Here is a 17,469-nt window from a genome sequence, read left to right on the forward strand (position 1 = left end):
AGCCTGCCCGCAGAACGTAGCGGTATCTGCTCCTCTTGACCCCGCCGGTGGCGGGGGCCGACTTGCGCGCCGGAGAATCGCTCGCCCTTTTGCATGCTATTCGCGCAAAAGGAGTCGCTCGGCAACAACACCAAGGTGCGGCTCATCGGGATCCGCGAGCGGGAGCTCGACCTCTACGTCCAGAATCTGCGCGCGCTGGGGACCATCGGCTCGATCATCGCAGGGCTCGGCTATTTCGGCCTGCTCTACACCGACCAAGCCTACTTCAGGACCGCCGGCGAGCTGCAAAAGGGCCTCTACGTGGCGACCAACATCCTGACGATGTGCGTCGCTCTCGAGGTCTGCTTCGGCACGACCGCAGTCGTGATGCTCGGCCCCGGATATGCGCTGCGCGGACCGGACGGCTCAATGAACATCGCTGTCGATGGCATCCTCGTGGAGCACGAGCTCGTGGCGACACTGCTTCGCGTCTCGATTCACCTATTCCTCCTCACCACCGTTGCCTACGCCTACCTGGAGGCGTCGCCGCACCTTTACTGCTCCCTCCTCATCACCGCCCTCGTCGGGCTGATTGACTTGGCGATGGTGCGCCGCATCACGGCGGTCGAGGCCAGCTTCCCGCTCCGCTCCCTGCCGCTCGTGTCGGGCGCCTTTTTTTACGACACCGTGGCAGCTGCGCGCGGCGCGCCTCCACACGAGCCCGCCTCCGCGCGCGTGTCGCGTCACGGACTCTCGAGGGCGAGGCGAACCGATTCCTTTCAGGAAGGCCGCCCTGCACCCCGACGGGTCAGCGATATGGACGCGGGGAGGAGACCTCGGGCCGCCTCCCTGGCATCCTTGCGGGAGGGCGGCAGCGCACCGAGCCGTGACATGAGCCGTGACGACGCTTGGCGGTCGTGGGAGGAGCGACGCCGCACGGGCGGGGGCGCCGGGGCGGCTGCCACGCGGGCGGGCCATAGCCAAGTGGAACACAGCAGACCCCCGTGGTCCGTCTGCGATCTCGACGATGGGCGCTACGCAGAGCTGCGGGACGAGGAGTCGTGGTCGGAGTCATCCGGGTCGTTGAGTTCCGGAGAGTAAGCCACTGTTTTGTATTTGTGCCTGTGCCATAGAGAGTGGGGTGGCGCCGCGGCGGCGGAGCCCCCCCCCCCACCCCACCCCCCCACCCCACCCCCGCACATGCGACATGCGCAACCGCGATCGCTTCACCCCCTTCACCGTGAAGCGACGTGCCCGTGTCTCTCTTCTGCATGTGGCATTCCGGGGTATCGCGCTGGGCCTGTGTCTGGTGTGTGCGCCGGCCGCGGGCCGGGGCCGCGTCACATGATCTCGGGGACCGAAAAGCTCAGGGGTCTCCTGCTCCTCCTGTGGCCCGCTCAGCCACAGCCTCACAGCACACAGACAGGCGCGGGCGCCCGGCCGCGCCCGCGCTGGGCCTGTGTCTGGTGTGTGCGCCGGCCGCGGGCCGGGGCCGCGTCACATGATCTCGGGGACCGAAAAGCTCAGGGGTCTCCTGCTCCTCCTGTGGCCCGCTCAGCCACAGCCTCACAGCACACAGACAGGCGCGGGCGCCCGGCCGCGCCCGCGGCGGGCGCTGATGTGTGTGTGCCCGCCCCGGCCGGCCATCGCCAACCGCACTCCAAGTGCTTCGAGCGCACGATAATAATTATGAGAGGTCCAAGAGAGGGGTAGGCGCAATATTAACAGTTCTCACGCACACACCTATGGAGTACATGGAGCCGTATCCCTGTACGAATACACCGTCTGCCACCGCCACTCGGTCTCTCGTATTGACTTATCACGTATGGATGCGAAACGACCACGACCAATGCGACGGACTATGTCCGCCTCTCGCGTTGCCGCAGCCCGACGCCGCCGCCCTCCAAAATCTTGCCGGCGCGCACCTGAGCCGCCCCGCGCTGCCGCGTGGGGACCACCACCCCGACAGCCGGCCCCCCGGGCTCCTCGGAGTCGTCGGGCTCACGAGCCGACCCGGCCGCGGCGCTTAGGATCACGTTCCACACGAGGCCCATCGCGCACGCGTAGGGCACTTGCCACTCGGGAGGCAGCAACCCGAACTGGCACAGCTGCACCGGCCACCAGAACTTCCAGTTGCGCAGCTGCAGGCCGACAAAGCTGCCGCGGGCGCGCTCGACCGACTCCTCTGCAGTGAGGCCCTGCACGCACCCGGTGACGGCAAAGAAGATGGGATAGTACACGAGCGGCACGACGAGCAGCTGGTTGAACGCCGTGCACTCGACCGCCCTGTAGAGTGACGGGTCCGCGAGGGCTGCGGCGTCGGGAGCGAGGCTGCTTGCCAGAGCCTGCAGGGCATCGCCCTGGCAGTGCTCCTGGATCCACGGGAAGGCGCGCGTGTTGAAGGCGCCCTGGTAGAACGCTCCAAACAACACGAAACTTATCGCTCGTGGGGTGTCGTACGGCTTGCCAGACCGCTCCCACTCGCTCCGCTGCACGATGGCGTCACCAGCCGCCGAAATGGCGACGGCGGTGAGGACGTTCGTCTCGAGCGGATGCTGAAGCAGCGCGGCTGAGTAGCTGGCCACGCCGGGCAGCATCACCGCGGACTGCGCACCCAGGGCCGACAGGAGCAAGAGGAATTGTCGGCGATGCATTCCTACTCGTCGAAGCTGGCAGAAGAATGTAGGGCTCGCTGTGTTTTCTTTATGGAATTTGCCGCGCGCGGGTATCGATCGCCAAATATTTTTTGTTGCCCTCAAGTTAAATTCAATAACATCAACCTGAGGGCCCAACTTCAGAATCGTGCTTTTTTGGGTTAGGGACGAGCGCGAAGGACCGATTGCGGTGAAGGACCGCAGGTTAGGGACCGATCGCCGCCGCTCACGCCAGCGGACGGTCTTCGTCAGTGATGTTAGCTACGCCACCGTCTACCTCGTGCGCAATGCGCTCGCCGGCATCGAGCGAGCAACGTGTTCGACCGAGCGGCTTGCTGTGCGGACGGCTTCTTGTGGCTCTCGTCGAGAGCGTTTTGCGGCCCGGCGGGTGGGAGAGCATGTGTCGTCTGATGTGTCACTGTGTACGTCATATCAGTCTTGATAACAAGTACGGTCGATCCGTCAAAGCGATACACTCGTCACGATCACGTTGGACGGCTTGCACAGAGCTCTGTGCCGGCACGCATCAGGAAGACCGCCGTACGGCAAGAAGAGCTCGATGGGGAGCGAGAACCGTCAGAGGTGCTCACGGAGGTTTCGGAAGTCCGCCATGGTGCGGTCAGTTCCCCCCAGGTTTGACTGCATAGGTCGCGGAACTCGTTGAGTACTCGCAGCCTTTCTGCGCCTCCGTCTGGGCATATCGGCTGCTCGGCAAGAGCAGTCTTTCCGGAAGATATCGACGGTTTTCGAGAGCCACCCGCTTGGGAGCGATTGAGCGCGTCACGGAGGACTTCAGGTTACCCTTGAAGCTCCTCTGACGGTTCTCGCTCCCCATCGAGCTCTTCTTGCCGTACGGCTCGGTTCCTGTTGCTGGCACAGAGCTCCCGTGCCAGCCGTCCAACGTGATAGGAACGAGTGTATCGCTTCGACGGATCGACCGTGCTTATTATCAAGACCGATGTGACGTACACAGTGACACATCAGACGACACATATTCTCCCACCCGCCGGGTCGCAAAACGCTCTCGACGAGAGCCACAAGAAGCCGTCCGCACAGGAAGCCGCTCGTCGGACAGGCGTGCTCGCTTGATGTCGGCGAGCGCATTGCGCACGCTTTGAACGGTGGCGAAGCCAAAAACACCGATGGTGGCCGTCCGCCGGCGTATGCGGCGGCGATCGGTCCCTAACCTGTCGCCCGCGGTCCCTAACCCAAAAGTGGTCCTTCGCGCTTTGGTCCCTACCAGGTAACCAAAAAAGCACGATTCTGAAGTTGGGCCCTCAACCTGCCTCCTGAGCGATGGCTTCAGTGCTCAATCGCAAGACCCCCCCTCTCCCGACCCTCCCACCTACCTTCACGCAATTTGCTTCCCGTTTTTATTTAACTTCTGATCTCAGAGCTCAGTGAGTCGTGCGTGTGCTCGTCCTCCGTCGACAGCACATAGTTGAAGCCGGAAATCTTCTTGAAGTCGAGACTCGCAGTCAAATGACGAGGGCTTCTGGCTCTTGAACATCTCCATCCGGTTGGCCATGCATGGTTGACTGGTAGTAGCTACGCGGCGCGGGGCGAACGCTCCATAGAAGTCGAAGGATTGTGAGCAGCACCCCTCGCAATCGTAGCTCTCTGTGCGATTGTGAGCGCCTAAGCTCGCAATCCTACATCTTCTAGGACTAAGAGCAGCTCCGCTACCAAGGCGACTGGTGACGCCTACGACTACTGCCAGTGCGCTTGCAATCCGAGCAAAGTCTAGGGTTGCGAGCAGCTTAGCTCACAATCCTAGCAAAAATGCCTCCAATCGCGAGCAATAGCGCTCGCAATCAATCATCGGCTCTTTTTGCAAAAAGAAAAAAACCGCGGCGCCTCGACAGGGCGGGCAAGTGCAAGCTCGGTCGACGGGGAGACACACCCTTGTGTCCGCCATGGGACCCAGGCAGCTACGCCGGCGCTCAGGCTCCCTCGGCGATGATCCGTACGCCGTTCTCGGCCTGCGGCCCGACGCGACGCAGCGCGACATCACGCGGTCACGCCACGCTCTGGAGAAGACGATGCATCCGGACAGGCTCGTCGACAAGAAGATCACGGACGAGCAGCGCGATTTGATGAAGGAGCGCCTCGAGGCGGTCCGCGAGGCGTACGCGAAGATTGGCACCCCCGAGGACCGCGCCCGCTACGATGACGCCAGGGCGCGCGCGGCCTCACGCGCCGCAGCAGCGCAGGCGAGGCGCGAGCGCGGAGGGCGCTCGGGGATGTACGAGCGGCGGCGCAAACAATCTGGCGGGGAGGGGGCCGAGGCGCACACCGGGGTCGAAGCTACCTTTGGCGTGTCGTCACTGGCGAACTGCCTAACGTTTGGCCTGTGGGGCGCCAGCAGCGACGACGGCGGCGGCGACGGCGGCCCGGGAATCGCAGACTCGTGCAGCGAGCTCTTCGGCATCGATGTGCGGCAGCTGCTGCTGTGCCTCCGCCCGCCCTGCCTCCCGCGGCCGGACGAGGCGGCAGCGGCCCACGCCAAGGCGCGTTGGCGGACGATGGCGGCGGACGTCATCGCGGCGAGGTGGCTGCAGCGAGCAGAGCGGAGGCGGGAGCTTGAGGCGGAGCTGGATCGTAGCGAGGCGCTCTCCGCCATTGCGTCCGAGGCGATGTCGTCTGAAGTTGCCATCGGCCTGAGCGAGCAGGAGGCGGCGCAGCTCGAGGCGCTCCGCTCCTCAGTGCGGCTCGCGTCCTTGGCCGAGGAGGGGTGGGCGCAGACGGCCGGCTGCGCCGAGATCCCGATCGGGCTGAGCGAGGTGGACGCGATCGAGATTATCGAGCTGCGCGAGACGGAGCGGCTGAGAGGCCTCGCCGAGGAGGCGCTGGACTACGGCGCGGAGCGGCCGATCGGCCTCTCCGAGGACGAGGCGGACGCGCTCGAGGAGCTGAACCGGCTGCTGCGCGCGCAGGCCGCAGCGGAACAAGCGGAGGCGCGAGGATGACTGAATATTCACGAAGTCGCAGATATAAATCACAACACATGATATTTCGTTTTTTTCATTTCATGTTTTGGGATCTAGCATCGGCGTCGCCGTCACCGCATCGCGTGAGCGGTGAGGGCTGAGTCCTGAGCGGCTGAGGTGACACCCTGAGTTCGGCGCTCGCGGGACGCGGGTCCGGGGTCGCCGGTCGGCGAGCGAGGCCGAGGTGGGTCGGGGATCGCATGCTTACAGCTTAGACGTCGCACGTGCTTCAACCCAATGCGTAATGGACCGGTGTCGAGGCCCACACTCGACATATGCGGGACGCGGCTAGGCATAAAGTGAGTTTAACACCGCACACCGCTGTCTGTAGCGCCGGGCGGGAAAGTGAAAGGAAATCGTAAAAAGAGGTCAAAGCACGCAGACAGACAGCAGTCAGCACGGCCCTCAACACACACACACACACACACACACACACACACACACACACACACACACACACACACACACACACACACACACACACACACACACACACACACACACACACACACACACACACACACACACACACACACACATCAGGGATCGAATGCAGTCTCTGTGCGTGACGTAACGGACGTTGTCAACGTTGGTCGTTCGCACTCCACCGCTCGCGCATGCTCGGCGACCCGCGCTGACTTCAGCACGTTCGCACTCGGGCAAAGCATGTCCGGCGAACAACGACGTGCAGGAAGGACGTACACCCGCTCCGTCACCATCCGACGTGCATCGACCCAGCCGGCAGCGCATCAGGAGCGCGCAGAGCTCCTCGCGCCGTTCCTCGGACAAGGTGCTCCTCACCGCCATCGCCTCTCTCTGCCACATAGAGACCCATCCCTCCCTGTCGCATGACCTCTGCCACCCTTAGTCCTCGTCATGTACTATGAACCATCTGAACGAGTGGCGGCAAGCACCGAAAACGATCTCAAGATCCATTGGCATCGATGCAATCTGCAACGGACAGAAGCCGGACTCGCGCCGTTGAAGCGCGACGAGTTTGAGGCATGGCATCGGGAAACCCCTGGCTGCTGGCTACACGCGCCGGAGACGCGGGCAGCCACGCAGAATCTGATCCATAAGGATGACTGGACACGCGTGCGCATGCTGCTAGACGCGCGGCAAGTCCGCTACACCCGCATTAACGCGGCTGACACCCAGATGCACGCGCTCCGCAACGCTCTCTGGGACATCGCGGGCCAAAAGACTTTCCCGCTCATATTTCTGGACGGCGCCTGCCTTGGTGGCGCGTCCGCTCTGTCATCAATGGTTGCCAGCGGCGACTTCAGCAGCGTGTTCTCGCCTCACTTGCTGCCTGCTCCCACCGCACTGCCCACGCACGGAGCTTCCGGGAGGAAGGAGTCTAGAGAAGAGGGTGGCGCCAATCAGTCGAGAGGAGCGGGGGGCTACAAGACTCTCGACACACCTTGATATCTTGGGCGGCCGCAGACAATCTGTGGAGGAGGGCGGGGGTGTGTGTGTTGTGAGAGGGGGTTCTGCAATATTAAAATCCCGTTCGTTTACTGCGATTTAATTGAAATCTCGAACCAAGCGGCGCCTCAGCATCACTCAGCAGCCACAAGAGTCTGCTCCGCGGCCACCATGCCCAGCTTCGACTCGATGGCCCTGCTTTGCCGCTGAGCCTTTCGCATTGCCTCGTCGAATTCGCGCTGCTGCTTCTCGTCCTCCTCACGCTCCTCCATATCGGCGAGTTGCTTCTCCGCCTCCTCCCTCGCCTTCCTCGCCTCCGAGATCTGCTGCGCTGCCTCGCCCGTTCGCAGCTCCTTGAGCGCCTGCTTCTTTGCCGCCTTTTCAATCTCAGCCATTGCCTTCTTGTCTGCCGCCACCTGCCTCTGCTCTTGCACTTCCTTCTGCTTCGACGCCTTTTTGGCTTCAATAGCCTCGATTCTGGCCTCCTTCTTTGCCGCCGCGGCTTCCTCGGCTTCCGCTGCCTCCGCCGCTGCCGCCGCCGCCTCCGCCGCCGCCGCCTCCTCCGCTGCCTCTTGCGCCGCCGCCGCCGCAGCCTCCTTGCGCCTCAGGCGCCGCACCTCGATCTGCTTCATTGCATCGCTCTTTGCCTCCTCGATTGCCGTCGCCTGCGCCGCAGCCTCCCGCTCGGACTCCAAGTCGGCGAGAACTTTTGCATTGATCTCGTCTCGGCGGGTGTTCTCTGAAGCCTCGCCTGCCGGCTCCTTGGCCGGGCCGGTCATTCCCACCGCCTCCAGCGAGGCTGCAGCGGCAGCAGAGGCCCTCTTGGCCTCTTCGAGCATTGCGGCCTGCTGCTGCCGCGCTCCGCGCCGATTACCACGCCGATTGACTCGCTCAGGAGGGCCAAATATTTCCGCCATGCCACTTCCAAACTCAGTCGGGTCGAGGAGGCCGTCGCCGTCAGCGTCCAGCTTTGCAAACAGTGATTCGATCCTGAGCACAGACGATTGCGCGCGCCTGAGCAGGGGTCTACAGACCATTGCCGTGCGTGTGTGTTGGATCCCACTTCTACAGTGTTTCTCTCTCTCGATCCTGTCGGCGGTCCACTTGATGCGCGTCTTGTCGGCATGCGTCTTAGCTGCAGCGGAGAGTTCAGCGACGGTGAGCTGACCGCTCTTGTCCTCGTCGATCGCATCGAAGATTTCCTGGGCGCTCGGGATGCTGGCCTGCTTGCTCCCAGCGGCGCCGCTCGCGCCGGCACCCATTGTACCGACACGCGATGTCCGGAGTATCGTCGTTCGCGAAACGGCGGTGGGAAGTAAAAGGGTGAAGAAAAACCGGGTCTTCCCACCCCGCCCCAGTGAGGAGCTGAGGTAGACGCCACGGCCCGACAAGCTGCCGAGCCCGAAGGAGGTGAGGTCCTCACCCCGGCGGCCCGCGCACGCCGTCTGAGCCAAGCGCAGCGCGAACTCGCTCTGAGCCTAGCGCAACGCGAGATTTGCGCAGCAACCCGGCCAGGAAAGCAGAATTTTTTTTTGGCTATCCTTTCCGGCGCATCGGGGCGGGCCGCCGACACCTTTCTTTGGCTATCCTTTCCGCATCGCGCCGCCGACACCGCTAGACGGGAGTCGGATGCAAACCTCACCTGGTGGGGTGCGACGCATCCGCGGAGCCATGCTCGCAGCGGCCGCGCTGCTGGCGAGCGGCTTTGCCTTTTCACTGGTGCGGGGATTCCGTGCGGCGGTTGCAAGCGAGGAAGACGCGTCCCGCTCTGCTGAGGACACTGGTGTGCGACTCACCCTGGACTGGGAAGACTGCTCGGAGGAGGACGAGGAGAGCGATTACGAGGCTCGCCTCATCGGCCTGGCTGTGCGGTACACCAACAGCGGAAAGCTGGTCGAGAGCATCCAGGGTGAACAGCAGCACTCTCTTCACAAAGACACGATCCCGGGTACCTGTCGCAATCACGGACAGTCAGGGCCTCTTCACACGTCATTGACGGCTTTCGACCTCTCTTCCCTCCCTCCGTAGGCGTGCAGACGCTACCGCTCGGCGAGAACCTCACGCTCACGCTCACTGTCAACCAGTCCGCCGTCAAACCGCTTGGGTCCACCTTCGCCGCCACCGCCACGGGCTTCCCTTTCTGGCGCCCGGCACACGGCGCGGGCGGCGGTCGCGGCCGCTCTTCCGACCGTGGCGGCCGCTCTGTAGGCTCTCTGGCGACGCCTGCGAGCCTCGCTTCATCGACATCCCTCTAGGCTTGGGTGGTGTTGACTTCCCGGGCTCCCCGTGCCCCGTGCAGCCAGGCGCCGCGCTGTCGAGAGAGGAGGCGAGTCTCTGCCTTCCCCTTCGCCCCACCCCTCCGCCGCCCCGCCCGCCAAAGGCATCATCGAGTCGAACGTGACTATCCGGCTGCCGCCGGTGCTGCCCCTCGACCAGCTTCGCCTCCTGCAGGCGTCCCTCCCCTTGAAGCCTCCGTCACCGCCTCTTCTCGCACCGCCTCTTCCCACCCACTCCACCAGACCCTTTCCCGCCGCCTCACCGCCCCTCCCGTCGCCTTGCGCTGCAGATCGACGAGCTCTGGGTCGACACGCAGCAGCTGCTGCCAAACGGCACAAAGCTGACGTGCATGCGTGTACACACGCAACTGCTGGGTGGCTACACGTTCTCCCTCCCCTTGCCCATCCCTTCCATCCCTAGCTTTGGCTGGAGATGATGGTGCTGTCGCCACCGTGCCAATACGCAGGAGCCTTCTCCGAACCTTCTTTCTCTCTTTGGGGGGTGGTAGCTTGTGTGTCTGTGACTCGTTTCAGACATTCGGCTCTCTCGTGAAAGGACTCTAAGTTTACGTGAAAACACCAGATCCGCGTGCGTGAGTCTGACGGAGACGCTGAAGCGCTCTCCCACAGACTGCTCGAGGACGCTCGTTGAGCCGGCGCCTGACGCCTCTCGCCTGTGCGCTGTAGAGTGGCTGTGTGTGCGCTGTGGGCTCTGGCTGAGGTCATGGTGATCAGCAAACGGGTGGAAATGTCGGAATAGCCTTCCCGTAGGAGCCAGAAAACGGCTCGCACACCATGTAAAAGCTCTCAGCGAGCTCTCTCGAAGCCACATCTCAGTTTTCGAAGCAACTTCGCGATTGAAAAGTTAGTTTTGTTGCGTACCAAAATCGCGTGAACGCACGGCAACACAAGCGCTCTCAAACAGGTGTTCGAACTCGCCGCTCCGCTCGATATGGCCTCCCCGCCGCCGTCGCCCAACCCTTCCGAGAAAGAGGCGCTGCTCACGAATGAGATGGAGTCAGTCGACTTCGCATCGCTACTCGCGGACCTGGAGAGCATGCCGCATACTAACATCAATGCGAGGCCCATCGGCAAAGCCGGGTCGCGGAAGCCCAATGATTTTGGCGTGCGCGTGACGCTGAAGCTGCAGCCGCGAAAGCAAAAGCGATTTGCCGTCACCAAGCCTGACGGTGAACGGCCGACCCTCGTCGCCGCCGCGCGCGAGGCAGTCAAGTGGGCCACGGGTGAGCTGAAGGCGGCTGGCATCGAGGCGCCGGAGGCGACGCCGCAGGCGCCGCAGCCCCCAACGCCCGAGGAGCTACAGCAGCTCACGGAGTGGATCGACGATCAGTCCGATCCCGAGGCCATCACCATCGAGCAGGCGGACGCCTGGCTACGCGGGCGCCGTGCTTCAGCTTCTGGCGCGGGAGCAATGGCGCCGCTGATTGAGCGTCAATTGGCAGAGGCCACGCTGCGCACCATGGAGGCACGCTTCAAGCGGGCGGAGGCGGCGCTCGCGCGAGCAAAGGCAGCTCTACCTGAGGAGCAGGCCAGCAAGCGGCAGAAGCCGGCTTGGTCAGGCCGAGAGTACGCTGGGTACGATACTGTCGACATCTGGCGGCAGGAGGAGGGACGCATCTTCAATCAGCGTCGTGTGGAGCTCTCGGCCGACAAGCAGGGGCGCGTGCCATCTAAGCTGCCGAAGGGCGCCGAGGGCGCACTCCACCACTGGCGGTGCGGACTGGTTGGCGCCGTCAAGTACTGGGCTCAAGGCTCCACGGCCGATGCAGTCCACTTCCTCTTTGCGCTGATCAAGGAGCTCAAGCTGGAGGTGCCGCTCCCCGCGCAGCCGCCCTCACACCCACGCGCAAGTTCAGAGAGCGTGTGCCCCTCGCCTTGCCAGGACGAGCTACGCCCGCTGCTCCACTCGGCGAAGACGCTTGACGCCGAGACCAACGCGTTCATCGTCGAACGCGTGAAGGCGGCGCTCGCCGTCAACAAGGCGTGCGCCACCGAGGAGCAGCGGCGCGAGTACCTGATCGGCCTCGCCTACGTCGCGCCACCGCGCAAATCGGCGGGCGACAAGTCGGGCATGATTGTGCGCACCGCCAAACGCTTGGGTGTGCGGAGAGGGCGGCGCTCCAAGAAGCACGGCGGCCGGCCCTTTGCGTTCGACCAGAGCATAGACCGGCGCGCCGCCTTTGACAAGGCGGCCGAGCAGCTGACGCGCACCACCTTTGTCGTGGGTACGCGCGTGCTCACCCGCAACGGCCCTGCCGAGATCGCGCGGTTCACCGCTGACGGCGGCGTCGTCGTCACGTATCGCAACGGCGACAGCTACGCCGAGCGCGCGTACGCCTCGCGCACTGGCAAGGACAGGGGGAGCGCGCGGCTGCAGATGCTGCCGCCCTCGCTCATGCCGCCCCCTCGCGCGACTCGCAGCGACGCCGTCTCGGACACCACCAAGAAAGCGATCATCGACCACGCGCACGAGTTCTGTCCGACGAGTCCTCATCAGCGCGACGTGATGAAGCGGCGCACGGGCCCATGCACGTACGAGGAGAAGGCCGCGCTCATCCTCTCGGACGTGCGCTCGTCTATGTTCGCCGACTTCCAGACCAAGTACCCTGCCCTCGACATCAAGTACTCGACGTGGAAGGCGACACTCAAGGTCGTGGTGTGGAACATCAAGAAGGCCTACCGCTCGACCTGCCTCGACCGCGTCTTTGTCAACTACAAGTGGTTCCGCGAGACGTTGCTGGTGGTGGCGGAGATGCTAATCAAGGAGACGGCGCCGCCGCAGGACGACTCTGACCAGAACGACCGCGCCGAGCAGCCGCCCGACTCTCTGACTTGGGTCAAGGTTGGCACATCACCCCCGATAGACGACAAGGTGCTCGACGATACGGACGGCGAGGCGACAGGTACGGATGACGCGGCGCAGGCATACACGCACGGCACTCGCACCGCACCGCACCCTGAACTCGTGATTTTTTCGATTTCAGCCCACATCTAGGCGATGTTTGGGACAAATGTCGACATTTGGTGCTCTTGGAGGTTAAAATCAGCGATCAATATGTCAATATATTGTCAATACTTAGAGATGAGGCTGACAATACTCAATATCAATACAGTACTTAGAGGGGCGAGAATCAACATTTATACGGATCCTTATATGTCGGGGTGTTTCTCTTCTTATCCGTTACCATGTAGAGCAAGACCGAGGGCGGGCCCTTTCGGGCTCGGGCCGCCCTCTCGCCCGCACCTCTAGCGGGGCTTGGTTTTTTTTTTGACCGCGCAAGATATAAAGGGTGGCTAAGCCTAAGGGCTCTGCTCGCAAGGCGCCCGCGTCGCAGACGCGGTAACCATTGACAAATCTGCAATATACGAGCAAATAGCAAAATCCGAATACCGTGCACAAACTGCGTGATCTGGGCCGTGGACGGGGGCAAGCCTTCAGCTGGTGCCGGGGCGTAAAATTGAAGCCAAGAACGTCCGCCAAATCCGTGCTTTCGGAGCAACTGAGGAGAGCACTTGGAGGGAAAGCCGCTGATCGAGAGCCCAGCGTGCCCGCGGCCGCCTCCCGCGCAGCACCGCCGCTGGGGACGACACGCTGCGGAATCGGATCGAGCCCATGCACCGGGCAAAGAAGGACGCTGCAGAAGCGGTTGGAGAGGCAGCAGGAGGAGATCCGCTCTCGGTCGGCAACGTGGCAGCTAGTCGAGTGACTCGGTAGTTGTGACCCCCCTGAGTGAGGACAGGAGAGAGAGAGCTTTTGTGGTGTTGGTGTACGCAATAACGGGACAGGGTAGTCGTTCTCTCTAGCTCCCCTTCTAGCTCTTATTAGCATGAGCTGCGCCCTGTGTCCGACCCCTTTTGCGCAGCAACACCTTAAACTTTCAGGCCCTCCAAATTCGGGTCGGAGCGTAGCGGAGTGGGCCCCGAGTTTGAAAAGGGCGACGGGCGCTTGCGTCCTAGCCTCCAACAACGCCTCCCCGGCGCAGAGGGCCCCCCGGAGGGATGCTCAACCGCTCCACGCCACGCCGCTTGCCGCGGTCCGAACTCCGCCGGCGCACGTTATTCTTTTTTTCAGTGTTGTGCGACGTCGACGGAGTTTTATCCAAAATTCTTTCGTGAATCGTGTGGTTGGCGCGAAAATTCTTTTTTATTTAATCCACCGCGCTCTTCCTTTTCCTTGTTGCTTGTTCTTTTCGGTTCTTGTTTTTAAAACTCCGCTTCTCAGTCTCTATGTTCTTTTTTTTCGCACCTGTGTTAGTGCCAGTGCGCGCCAGTCCCGTGCCCAGTCCTGTGCCCAGTGTAAAAAAAGAAAGAAAACAGACAACCCAAGGGAGGGATGGGAGGACGGCACGCCGACACCACACAGGGATTTTAAGGAGAGGTGTGTGGTGCGCTAGCCCAGTGTTGTGCGAGGGAGTTTTGTTGTAAAATTCTTTGATTTCTTTTCCTTGTTCTTTTTCGGTTCCTGTTTTTAAAACTCCGCTGCTCGGCGAATTTTTTTTTCGCACTGCCAGCCTGCCAAGCCGGCAAGCACACCTTGCTCGCAGCCACGCCGCGCAGCAGCAGCACCTTGCCCGTAGCCGCCGCGCAGCACCAGCACCTCCTGTTCGTCGATGCAGACTTACTCTCAAGACGAGCGCCGCCGCCGCGTCACCTGGTTCGGTGCCATGGCCTCAGCCGTGCTGCTGCTGCTGCTGCTGCACACAGCCACGACTCGACCCCAGCAGCAAGCGGGCGAGAGCGTCGCCTCTTTGCGGCCGCTACCCTCGACCTACACGTGCTCAGAGGGCGGTGTGGGCGCCCTACCCAAGTGGTTTCAGGACTCAATGAACGGTGAGCTGCAGACCATGTTTGACCGGCGTGAGCTGCCGACGCCGCCCAACCCTGGCGTCGAGCAGCAGCACATCGTCCCATTCGTGACTGCCTATAGAACCAACTCGTCGGTGGCCGGAATCAAGATCGGCAGGGTGGTGGTTAGCACGTGCAGGCAGTCGAACAAGGGGTTTCCCCTCGACCCTCTCTTTAGCGCGAAGCCGAGCCACGTACGAGTTGTCGTGCAAGGGCTCCAGATCAACATCACGGCAAACTGGTGGGCAACAGAGGCGGGCTACTACCTCGGAGGCGGCAACTACTCGCTCGCCATGGCAGGCAACGTCACGCTCGACCGCATCTCGCTCGACCGCGACGACCTGCTCCACGGCCGCGCGGTGCCGAGCTGTGAGGGGGAGCTGACGGTGGTCGACCAGGCTTTCACCGGCCCTTCGGCCCTCGTGGAGGTCGTGAAGAGAGTCAGCTCCGAGCCTGACGCGCTCGGCCAGGAATCCTCGCCCTGACCTTGGCTCCTCCTCGCAGGAGGCGGGAGCGGTGAGAGCGCGCTGCTGCGAGTAGGCGTGCGAGGGTCGCGAGCAGGATGCGTCGAACCCGCTCGCCTCCGAGTGGGAGTGGCTAGGTCCCGGCCCTCCACCCGTCGGCTTGCGGGCGGAGCTCAACGACCTGCTCCGCAACCTGCGCATCTCCGTCGAGCCATTCTGGTCGCTGATCAAGGACAAGTACCACAACGAGGAGGGAAGAAAGCCGGCGGCGGGCGAGGGGAAGATATTCGACGCGACGATGCTGCCAAAGGTTCTTAGGAATGCGGCACCTCTCTCCGTCTGATCGCGCGCGCGAGGTGTGGCTGGGGCGGAGACAAGGGGCGTGAGGCCCGCGGCTCTCCTCCGGGTTGGCTCCCTTTTGTCATCTGTGCCAAGTGTCTGTGCAACGTCAGAACATTGTGTGTTCGCTCTCTCTCTCATCTCTGCGTGTCTCCGATGTGTATATGTCACGTGTGGTCCTGCGCGTTCGGTATGTGCGTGTGTGGAGAGCGGCGGTGGTGTGGGCCGGGTCCGTGTCCGGGGTGGCGCGCGATGCCGTCTCGCCGCACGCGGCCGGGTCTCAATGCGTGAACGAAATAATTCCGAAATTTGAATATCATTGCCAAATTGAGGGTGAGGAGGAGGGAGCGCTACACGTAGCTATACTTTACTGACACGTACTGAAAAACTCATCTGTGCGCCGCACACATCAGAGCACACTTGTTTCTCGGACTCGGTTCACAGTCAGCAACACCCCTCAAATCGCGAACCAAACCACCACGATATAAGAGACACACACATGATGAGGCCACATGAAAGCGCCTCACCTCGCCGATTTCGACGGCGTGCGGAACAGGGAAGCCTATTCACGGAGGAAAATGGTACGCAGAAGCTCAAGCCCGTGCCCCAGAGCGACGGCGCAGATGGACCTTCGCCGTCGACTGGATAAGGCCCTGGATGGCCCGGTCCGGCGGCGGCTGGCGCAGCGCCCGCTGTGAGCGGCCGAGCGATGCGTCCCTGGATATGCTGCCCGACGCCAGCGGGTTCGCCTAGATCCAAAGCAGCTCCGCGGGTGCGCGCAGGAGCGCCCGCTGGACGGACACCTCCGCGCTTTCGGCGGGCGCGCGCCGACGCCTCTCGGCTGTGCGGGGGCGAGAAGCCGCTCAGCGACGGTGCGGGCGACACCGTCCCGACTGAGAGCGCGGAGACGGAGGACGGAGGCACGACGCTGATCTCGCTGCAGGGCGAGCAGAGCCCCTCGACGTCGCCGTAGTCGGCTGCGGCGAGGCGAGCTCCCTCGCGGGACGTGCCGGGCAGCCCGCGCACCGCCGGTCGCTGCGGCGTCTTGCTGGCGGCGCGGGCAGGCGGCGGCGGCCCTCCTTGCAAGGAGAGTGAGGAGTGCAACTCTTTGGGCGAGTGCGCCTCGCTGGTGCGGGCTTCCGAAGCTGCGCTCGAGGCGGCCAAGGAGTGACGGATCTCGCGCTTGAGGCGCTCCGTCTCCACCTGTTGCGGGGTTGGGCGCGTCTGGGCAAGAGAAGCCCCCCCACCCACCCACCCACCCGCCCGCCCACCCCCGCCGCCCCTCCCCGCCCCCCCGCCCCACACGCCGGCCGCACCTGCATGAGTCCGGACGTCGACAGCGACTGGATCTCTGACTTGATCTCTGACTTGATCTCTGACTTGATCTCGCCTCTCTCCTCCGAGGAGAGAGAGTTGGTCGTCCCCCGCTGCGCGAGCGCGGCCATGGCCGGGGAGACTCCATGGGAGACTCTCGACCCGGCCGCGCTGCTGCGGCCGGGCTGCGAGGAGCAGCCCCCTCCGCCCGCGCTTCCCTCGTTGACGCCGTCGAGCGAGCCCGACACGCGGAGCGGCGCGGGGCGGGCTCCGCTGTCCAGCCTGCTGCCCTGCCGGCTACCCTTGGCGCTGCTATCCTTGCTGCTGTTCCCCTCGGATCGCTCCTCGATGCCGCGCAGAGCGGGAGGCTGCCCTTGACCTGGCCCGTGAGGCTTGCCGTGCCCCCACCAGCTGCTACCCTCGACCTGCTCCATCGAGCTGCGCCGCCCCGGCACCACCTGCAGCCGGGGACCCCACGCCACACCCGCCGCGTGTGTGTGTGTGTGTGTGTGTGCGTGTGTGTGCGTGTGCGTGTGTGTGTGTGTGTGTGTGTGTGTGTGTGTGTGTGTGTGTGTGTGTGTGTGTATTGTGTGTGTGTGTGCGTGTGTGTGTTGCTTCGTTGTGGTGCCGTGCGCGTGTCTCTTGCGTGTGGTGGTGCCTGCAGCATCCCGTCGAGGAGCTTGGCCAGCGGCGGAGTGAGGGGGCTCGCGAGCCTGTCCGCACCGTGCGCGGTGTGAGGGTGTGAGGGAAGGCGAGCTCCACGCCGCCCCTCGCCCGGGGGGGGGAGGGAGGGCAGGGGAGGGGGGGGGGGCGGAATCACACCCCTAAAGCCCCGAGAGGGCATCCTACGCCGAGCGCCTGTCCCCCTCCTGCTAGTGAGTGAGCTCCTCAAACCGGAGGTCGTCCGGCTTGGCTCCTTCCATCGGGAAAAAGCCCGCCTCCCGCCCGAAGGGGATCACGCCGAGAGGCCACCCGTGCCGTGCCCTGCCAAGGGGTGTCCCGCCCCAGGCTCGGCGTCGCATTCCTAGTTAGAGGGAGAGCGGGTGCGGATCTGCTGGCTCCCCGCTATACTCCCACTCTCAATGCACCAACGCGAGCTCTTCGTGGTCCGAGACGGCCGTGCTCTCCTTTCTGAGGGCCCCCGCCCCGGGCCAGGTCC

At 63.5% G+C, this 17,469-nt stretch overlaps 9 protein-coding genes across 9 annotated transcripts; 6 read left to right on the forward strand and 3 right to left on the reverse strand.

The window, feature by feature from the left end:
• Positions 1-93: 93 nt before the first annotated feature.
• On the forward strand, positions 94-869 carry EMIHUDRAFT_231724 (hypothetical protein; the record flags this gene model as incomplete). The annotated part of the gene is made up of 2 exons (XM_005783925.1): positions 94-666; positions 738-869. The coding sequence occupies 2 exons, from the start codon at positions 94-96 to the stop codon at positions 867-869; spliced, it is 705 nt and encodes a 234-aa protein (XP_005783982.1).
• Positions 870-1,838: 969 nt separating this feature from the next.
• Positions 1,839-2,633, reverse strand: EMIHUDRAFT_231725 (hypothetical protein; the record flags this gene model as incomplete). The annotated part of the gene is made up of 1 exon (XM_005783926.1): positions 1,839-2,633. One exon carries the CDS (start codon positions 2,631-2,633, stop codon positions 1,839-1,841), a length of 795 nt encoding a protein of 264 aa, XP_005783983.1.
• A 51-nt stretch (positions 2,634-2,684) lies between these two features.
• On the forward strand, positions 2,685-3,926 carry EMIHUDRAFT_231726 (hypothetical protein; the record flags this gene model as incomplete). Its single annotated transcript, XM_005783927.1, has 6 exons — positions 2,685-2,704; positions 2,799-3,053; positions 3,164-3,236; positions 3,308-3,429; positions 3,690-3,811; positions 3,877-3,926. The coding sequence occupies 6 exons, from the start codon at positions 2,685-2,687 to the stop codon at positions 3,924-3,926; spliced, it is 642 nt and encodes a 213-aa protein (XP_005783984.1).
• A 623-nt stretch (positions 3,927-4,549) lies between these two features.
• Positions 4,550-5,602, forward strand: EMIHUDRAFT_112748 (hypothetical protein; the record flags this gene model as incomplete). Its single annotated transcript, XM_005783928.1, has 1 exon — positions 4,550-5,602. One exon carries the CDS (start codon positions 4,550-4,552, stop codon positions 5,600-5,602), a length of 1,053 nt encoding a protein of 350 aa, XP_005783985.1.
• A 687-nt stretch (positions 5,603-6,289) lies between these two features.
• EMIHUDRAFT_231729 (hypothetical protein) lies at positions 6,290-7,051 on the forward strand (the record flags this gene model as incomplete). The annotated part of the gene is made up of 2 exons (XM_005783929.1): positions 6,290-6,413; positions 6,492-7,051. The coding sequence occupies 2 exons, from the start codon at positions 6,290-6,292 to the stop codon at positions 7,049-7,051; spliced, it is 684 nt and encodes a 227-aa protein (XP_005783986.1).
• A 134-nt stretch (positions 7,052-7,185) lies between these two features.
• EMIHUDRAFT_112749 (hypothetical protein) lies at positions 7,186-8,088 on the reverse strand (the record flags this gene model as incomplete). The annotated part of the gene is made up of 1 exon (XM_005783930.1): positions 7,186-8,088. One exon carries the CDS (start codon positions 8,086-8,088, stop codon positions 7,186-7,188), a length of 903 nt encoding a protein of 300 aa, XP_005783987.1.
• Positions 8,089-8,635: 547 nt separating this feature from the next.
• On the forward strand, positions 8,636-9,895 carry EMIHUDRAFT_442174 (hypothetical protein). Its single transcript, XM_005783931.1, has 5 exons — positions 8,636-8,960; positions 9,080-9,194; positions 9,260-9,364; positions 9,432-9,504; positions 9,618-9,895. Exons 1-5 carry the CDS (start codon positions 8,681-8,683, stop codon positions 9,762-9,764), a joined length of 720 nt encoding a protein of 239 aa, XP_005783988.1. The 5' UTR covers positions 8,636-8,680; the 3' UTR covers positions 9,765-9,895.
• A 3,986-nt stretch (positions 9,896-13,881) lies between these two features.
• On the forward strand, positions 13,882-15,308 carry EMIHUDRAFT_442177 (hypothetical protein). Its single transcript, XM_005783932.1, is given in 3 exon segments — positions 13,882-14,663; positions 14,734-15,268; positions 15,288-15,308. The coding sequence occupies 2 exon segments, from the start codon at positions 13,959-13,961 to the stop codon at positions 14,998-15,000; spliced, it is 972 nt and encodes a 323-aa protein (XP_005783989.1). The 5' UTR covers positions 13,882-13,958; the 3' UTR covers positions 15,001-15,268; positions 15,288-15,308.
• A 39-nt stretch (positions 15,309-15,347) lies between these two features.
• On the reverse strand, positions 15,348-16,955 carry EMIHUDRAFT_442179 (hypothetical protein). Its single transcript, XM_005783933.1, has 5 exons — positions 16,939-16,955; positions 16,313-16,798; positions 15,798-16,199; positions 15,626-15,745; positions 15,348-15,558 (listed from the first exon to the last, which is right to left on the reverse strand). The coding sequence occupies exons 2-5, from the start codon at positions 16,742-16,744 to the stop codon at positions 15,520-15,522; spliced, it is 993 nt and encodes a 330-aa protein (XP_005783990.1). The 5' UTR covers positions 16,745-16,798; positions 16,939-16,955; the 3' UTR covers positions 15,348-15,519.
• Positions 16,956-17,469: the final 514 nt, after the last annotated feature.

Source organism: Emiliania huxleyi, assembly GCF_000372725.1.
Source record: "Emiliania huxleyi CCMP1516 chromosome Unknown EMIHUscaffold_175, whole genome shotgun sequence".
Lineage (NCBI taxonomy): Eukaryota > Haptophyta > Isochrysidales > Noelaerhabdaceae > Emiliania > Emiliania huxleyi.

Coding starts and splice junctions, on each gene's coding strand:
- EMIHUDRAFT_442174 (XM_005783931.1), top strand. CDS start 8,681: ATGCAAACCTCACCTGGTGGGGTGCGACGCATCCGCGGAGCCATGCTC. Junction 8,961..9,079: donor GCTGGTCGAGAGCATCCAGG/GTGAACAGCAGC, acceptor CTCCCTCCGTAG/GCGTGCAGACGCTACCGCTC. Junction 9,365..9,431: donor GTGCAGCCAGGCGCCGCGCT/GTCGAGAGAGGA, acceptor CGCCCGCCAAAG/GCATCATCGAGTCGAACGTG.
- EMIHUDRAFT_442179 (XM_005783933.1), bottom strand. CDS start 16,744: ATGGAGCAGGTCGAGGGTAGCAGCTGGTGGGGGCACGGCAAGCCTCAC. Junction 15,746..15,797: donor CCCGCCGAAAGCGCGGAGGT/GTCCGTCCAGCG, acceptor CTTTGGATCTAG/GCGAACCCGCTGGCGTCGGG. Junction 15,559..15,625: donor TTATCCAGTCGACGGCGAAG/GTCCATCTGCGC, acceptor CTCCGTGAATAG/GCTTCCCTGTTCCGCACGCC.
- EMIHUDRAFT_442177 (XM_005783932.1), top strand. CDS start 13,959: ATGCAGACTTACTCTCAAGACGAGCGCCGCCGCCGCGTCACCTGGTTC. Junction 14,664..14,733: donor AGCCTGACGCGCTCGGCCAG/GAATCCTCGCCC, acceptor TGCTGCGAGTAG/GCGTGCGAGGGTCGCGAGCA.